Here is a 6,053-nt window from a genome sequence, read left to right on the forward strand (position 1 = left end):
TCAAAATCAAATCAAATGTTATTGGTCACGTACATCGCATACGGCCGTAAGTGATACAGTGAAATGCTTTTTGAATCTAGCTCAATAAGTCAACAATACAACACAATAAAGTAATAATAAATCAAAGTAGTGCAGAAGGGTGCAGTGTAGTAGAAGTAGTAAATGACAAAGTATATTATGTAATCATAATACTAATAATCCAATGGATGAGACTTTACATTCAGTACAATTATTTCTGCTTCCCGCAAAGTGGTAGACAATTAAGCATTGGTGTGGCCATGGCCTGCGAATCTGAAAGGTCTGGCATTATAAACTCACTCATACTGTCAAACATTCTCTCTCACATACATACATACATACATACACACTCACGAGTGACTCATGCACTGAAATGAGCAATCACATACACTCCCACTACTGTGTTGCAGCTCACACAATGCACACACGCACACGCACACACGCACACACACACTCCAAAACATCAGGGCAGCAGGAGGAAGTGAAAGCCTATATATCACTGGTGTCGTGTCTGCTCTGTGCAATCTGGGGCATCAGGTGCTGTTTCCTGTTCCTGCGGGGTGGCAGAAATGTGGCTGACACCTCACTTTGATGGGCAAGACAGCCAGTTACTTATCCATGTTCATTATGGAAAGGCATAGGAGTATGCATGTCTATTGGTTAGAATTTAGGAATTACCAGGGAGGGTAAGAACTTCAGTAGAAAGTAAAGGTGAAAAAGGAAAAATGGCAGAATTACAATCAGATTACCATGAGCATTGGTTATGAGTATAGTGTACCATTGAGGACCTTTCCTAGTGGTTGTGTGTAGTGTGTGTGTGTGTGTGTGTGTGTGTGTGTGTGTGTGTGTGTGTGTGGCCTACTTCATGGCTGCAGCCCAAGAGTATCCTGTCAACAGGAACTCCTCCTCCTCTGATATGCACTCCACTCCACTGACCAAAGAAGGAAACTGATTTGTGGTACACTAAAAATCTCAGCTCTGTCATAAGCAGACTAGTTCAGAGGTTACTAGATTTAGTTTTTAGTATATGTGATGTGATTGATACGCTCTGATCTGGTTCATAACAATATTGATGTCTCATGGAGTCAGGGGACTTTCTTTAACAAAGACTATTATGTATTTAGACCCCAACTTTATTCCAGGGAAAATTAGAGTAAAAGTTGATAGGCATTCTACTGATTAAAACAGCCTAACGCTTTGGAAATCAGGTTACGTCACCAAGTCATTGAGATTTGCACAGAGAAACTCTGTGATGCAGAACAGGTTTGATGACCTTTAAAAAAGAAACTTTAGATGGGGTGTATTCTTTCTTATTTCTGTTTTTAGAAAAAAGATTTAGAAACTCAATGGCCAATGTGTCATAAAAAAGTAATGAGAGTAAAAACGTACCAAAAGGGTATTTCCCCATCATAATTGACTGTGATAAGTGAAAATAGTATTTTTAGTTTGCCTTCTTCTGATTTATTTGTTGACATTTTCCTAACATGAAATTTACTGCACATCACGCAGTGATAAATATGTTAAGGAAAAATAAAATATGAAAGTATGATTACATATTTTAAGCACCACATAGGCTCTTCGATAGATGATACATAACTATTAGTTAATAATGTTATTTTATTCCTCTCATCAGGTCCTTTAACAGTTGTAATTGTTTTTGACGTGATTTAGTAGTAAATGGTGTTGAAATGTTGTTCTCTCTCTTTTTTCCTTGCAGGTCTCAAGTTGCAATCAAGGAGGAGCTGAGCGTCCTTCGGGGCTTTCTTTGGAACCTGCTCCTCAAATATAAAGAGCTTGCCCATCCACGAGGAAAAGAGTGAATCACAAGCGAGTCGAAGCGACCACACGGTTCCTCTCAAAACCAGCAGTGACATCGGGGTGCTCAGCTTAAATCATTTAAGAACATTCCTTACAATATCTTTTAGAAGTTGTATTAATTTATTTGAACATATTCCTCACGACAGATATTACTGGTACAGAATCTAGAGAATAGGAACAAAGTTTTCACTGAGGACGCGTGAGAAGCGCAACTAAAGTTTTCGGAAAGAGCGCGCGCAGATGGCTGCCCTGATCAGCGCGTACTCGTCGTGGCCGGAGAGCTTCGAGTCCGTGGGAGATGGGGACGTGCCCGACGGACACAGCTCGCACAGGACTCCTGCGGACAAGGCGTCGGAGCCGCGCATCAGACGACCTATGAACGCGTTCATGGTCTGGGCCAAAGATGAACGAAAGCGCCTGGCTGTCCAAAATCCCGACCTGCATAATGCGGAGCTCAGCAAGATGTTGGGTGAGATTAAAGTTTATTTGCATGCATATAAAACATATTGTCAATGTATTATTATTATTATTATTATTGTTGTTGTTCTTGTTCTTGTTCTTGTTCTTGTTCTTCTCCTTCTTTTTCTTCTTCTTCTTCTTCTTATTGTTATTATTATTATTATATAATCATATTATTATATCAATAATCAGTAAAAAAGATTGGCCTACTTGTCAAATCAGAAAATGTGCTCCACTACATAGCCCACAATTTCTTAAAGTTGCTTCTTTATGTCAACTCAAGTGTTAACATTTATCAAACCAAGACATTATAATTACAAGGAAGAAAAACCTAAAGAAAAACTTTTAATCACCCAAAAAGACGTTTGCGCATTTGAGCATCATCCACATATCTCGTGAATTGAATAGTTCCGCACGGAAACTGAATTGTCATAAATGCACGAGTGTAGGTTCGCTAATTCGACTTAACGAAATCAATTACTTTTCACACATTTCTCTACAACGTTATCAGTAGCCCTGTGTGTCACGTCGTGCATAAAACTAAGCATATAGCGCTCCTCTTTCGCGCATCTGTATTGCCTATGGTCCAGACCATCACTCAAAAGTGTCTTTTGCCAATTTAAGATTAGCAAAAGCATGTAAACCATGTTGGGTAAATTGATAAATCTAAGTTTTGGTTCACGGCAGTAAGAAATATCCATGCCGATGAATTGAAGGCTCGAAAATAGTGCTTTAGTTGCACAGAGAGTCACACTAGTAGTTAATTATTGTATTCAAATTATGGTCCTCTTTGACAAAGAGAAATGTAGACCGTGTTACACTGTACATTTAGAGGAATCATTTATCTTAATACAGTACTAGTAGGCGTACTTAATGATAGCTAAAGCCCGTGTTGTGCAAACTTGAAAAGCCAAAAGTCCGTTTTTAGATATCCTACCACAAGTTTCCTTTGTTATATGATATTATCCTTATATTATGGTAAATAATCCACACTCTTTATTTTATATATTTTATGTATCTGTTAAGCATTAAAATAATTGCAAAATATACAAAGTTGTGTTATATTCTGAGGGCGAAAATCTTACAGTTTTTAGTTGACATGAATAGTGGACCCAGATTGTGTATCAAACACATTTTACACCGTTTTTAATACAACACATCCACTTCTCAGTGGACTAAAAAGGGAATATAGACTTTATTTGCATTTCAATGGATTCATCTTTTTCCAAATCAATTGCTCAATTTAGTATGCCTTGTGTAGGTCTGGAAAGTGAGGCCATGCATCCTTTTTTTAATCTTTATTTGATAGCCATTAACTAACCATTTATTTGTCAACAGAAGTGTGTTCACATTTGCAACACATATGTCAATATTAATGTCTTGCCACGTCATATCATACAAGATAATATGTCACCTATACCTTGTATAAGGATGACCTTCTATGTACTACGTACTGTACTATGTACTATGATTCATAAATATTAACCTGAACAAGTGCTCATTGTGGATAATAAACTAAACAGGTGCTGTGCTTTATTTTCCATGCAGGCAAGTCCTGGAAGGCCCTGACCCCTCCTCAGAAGAGGCCCTATGTGGAGGAGGCAGAGAGGCTGCGGGTGCAGCATATGCAGGACTACCCCAACTACAAGTATCGGCCCCGCAGAAAGAAGCAGCTGAAGCGCATCTGCAAGCGTGTGGACCCCGGGTTCCTCCTGGGAAGCCTCGCCCCCGACCAGAACGCCCTCCCTGACCCCAGAAGCCTCGGTCACCCCTTGGACAAGGAGGAGGATGCTGCTAATGGTGGCAGCGGTGGTTTCTCCTCCCACAGTCCCGCTCTCTCCGGCGTGAGGTCTTTCAGAGACCCGTCCAGCTCCAACAGCAGCTTTGACACCTACCCTTACGGCCTGCCCACCCCTCCTGAGATGTCCCCCCTGGACGTCATGGACCACGAGCACCCCTCCTATTACCCGTCCTCCGTAGGCGCCTCGTCCTCCTGCTCTTCTTCCGCCTCCTGCCCAGAGGAGCACCGTCAGACCCCTGTCCACATGGGCAGCCCACCCCCCTACCAGCCCGACTACGCCCAAACCTCACTCCATTGCGGGGGCACACCACACCTGGGCCACATCCCCATGTCCCAAGTCGGGAGTGGGGCACTGATCCCTTGTCATCCACTGTCCTACTACAGCCCCTCCTTCTCCCATGTCCACCATGGACACCAGGGGCACCTGGGGCACCTGGGTCAGCTCTCTCCCCCTCCGGAGCAGGGACACCTGGAAACGCTGGATCAGCTGAGCCAGACCGAACTGCTGGGCGAGGTGGACCGCAACGAGTTTGACCAGTACCTGAACTCCACCGGGTACCATCCCGAGCAGGGAGCCATGACTGTCACAGGACACATCCAGGTGACATCGGCTTCTACCTGCCCCAGCAGTGCCACAGAATCCAACCTCATCTCGGTGCTGGCAGATGCCACGGCCGCCTACTACAACAACTACGGAATCTCTTAGACAGCTCAACCACTGCACCCATCGCACCTGTAACTGACCTGACAGAGACAATGGGTTCAAGATGGGTCAAAACCAGGACCAAACACATAGCAATATGATTGTTTGGGGCCAAGGGAAGAACAAAGAAGGTTGGAGGACAGAAAGAGAGAAAAATATACAGAGTGTGAGAAGAAACTTTAATGGACACCTCAGGGAAGCACACACAGACCACTATAATTTGTCACTTTCGTCTATTCCCGAAACAGAATAACGATCGGACAGACTCCTTGTCCAATTGTAAATTGTCTCCACTTGTTGCCATTGAGGCATGTACAGATGCTCTTAAGCTAATTTAAGTACTTTGATGTTAATTAATGCTAAATGTAATGCTATTATGAATTATTTCTGTTTGAATGTTTGTATTATTTGTCCTCTCCATTAGTTGGGAGATTTTACCTCAGTAATTTGTATTTAAATGAGGCTTAGATGGACATTTTTTATGCAATTCTTCCAGACAAAATTGTGTATTATGAAGAAAATACATTTATATACTTCTTCTTTTCAAGTACTTAATATATCATCATAATCTTTACAATGAAAATAATAATGATAACTATGACTGTATGCTGATTTAGGTTTGTGAAATTGAATTAATTTAAAATAAAGTTCCACTTTTATATTGACATATTTTCCACTTGGATATGCCCACACACTGACAGACTAGCAGCATCGTATGCCGAAGCCTTTTTGACAGTTTGGATATCTTTATGGGTGCTCATAGAGGGGGAATCCTGACTGGAGTGCACGTTACTCGAACCATTGTGCACATTTCCTATTGACGTCAATGCAAGAATTACACCACAATTACAATTACAATGTCGGAGTTATGCGCACAGATCTTGAGTTAGGATTCCCCCCAGAAAGAATACACTTTCATCCTTATTGGGCCTTATGAACAAATAGCATAGCGAATTAAAATTGCTACAAATTACACTTGAAAAAAAAAAAAAAGTCATTTCACGACCCGATGAGCACTTGGTTTCTTTGGAACTATTGCAATCTAATAAACATGGCATAGTTTAATAAAATCCTATCATCAACAGACCAACTTTGATAGCTTATATCCAGTCTCGCATTGTTGTAAGGAAACTTTGCAGATCACAAATAGCAGTGAAGTAAATAATCTTTTAGAGCATTTTAGGGCAATGTCCTGGCCATGATTTTTATTTCAGTTTGTCACCAATGGTTGTTCTGACTATTTGGGATCCTACC

The 6,053-nt window shown here is 41.3% G+C and overlaps 1 protein-coding gene across 1 annotated transcript; it reads left to right on the forward strand.

The window, feature by feature from the left end:
• The first annotated feature begins 1,952 nt into the window (after positions 1 to 1,952).
• sox7 (SRY-box transcription factor 7) lies at positions 1,953 to 5,448 on the forward strand. The gene is made up of 2 exons (XM_083688295.1): positions 1,953 to 2,305; positions 3,844 to 5,448. The coding sequence occupies exons 1-2, from the start codon at positions 2,077 to 2,079 to the stop codon at positions 4,800 to 4,802; spliced, it is 1,188 nt and encodes a 395-aa protein (XP_083544421.1). The 5' UTR covers positions 1,953 to 2,076; the 3' UTR covers positions 4,803 to 5,448.
• Positions 5,449 to 6,053: the final 605 nt, after the last annotated feature.

Source organism: Argentina silus, assembly GCF_951799395.1.
Source record: "Argentina silus genome assembly, chromosome: 17".
Classification (NCBI taxonomy): domain Eukaryota; kingdom Metazoa; phylum Chordata; class Actinopteri; order Argentiniformes; family Argentinidae; genus Argentina; species Argentina silus.

What these genes read in the sequence shown, in the direction of transcription:
- sox7 (XM_083688295.1), top strand. Translation starts at nt 2,077, where the DNA reads ATGGCTGCCCTGATCAGCGCGTACTCGTCGTGGCCGGAGAGCTTCGAG. An exon ending in GGAGCTCAGCAAGATGTTGG is followed by an intron (nt 2,306 to 3,843) that starts GTGAGATTAAAG and finishes TTTTCCATGCAG; the next exon opens with GCAAGTCCTGGAAGGCCCTG.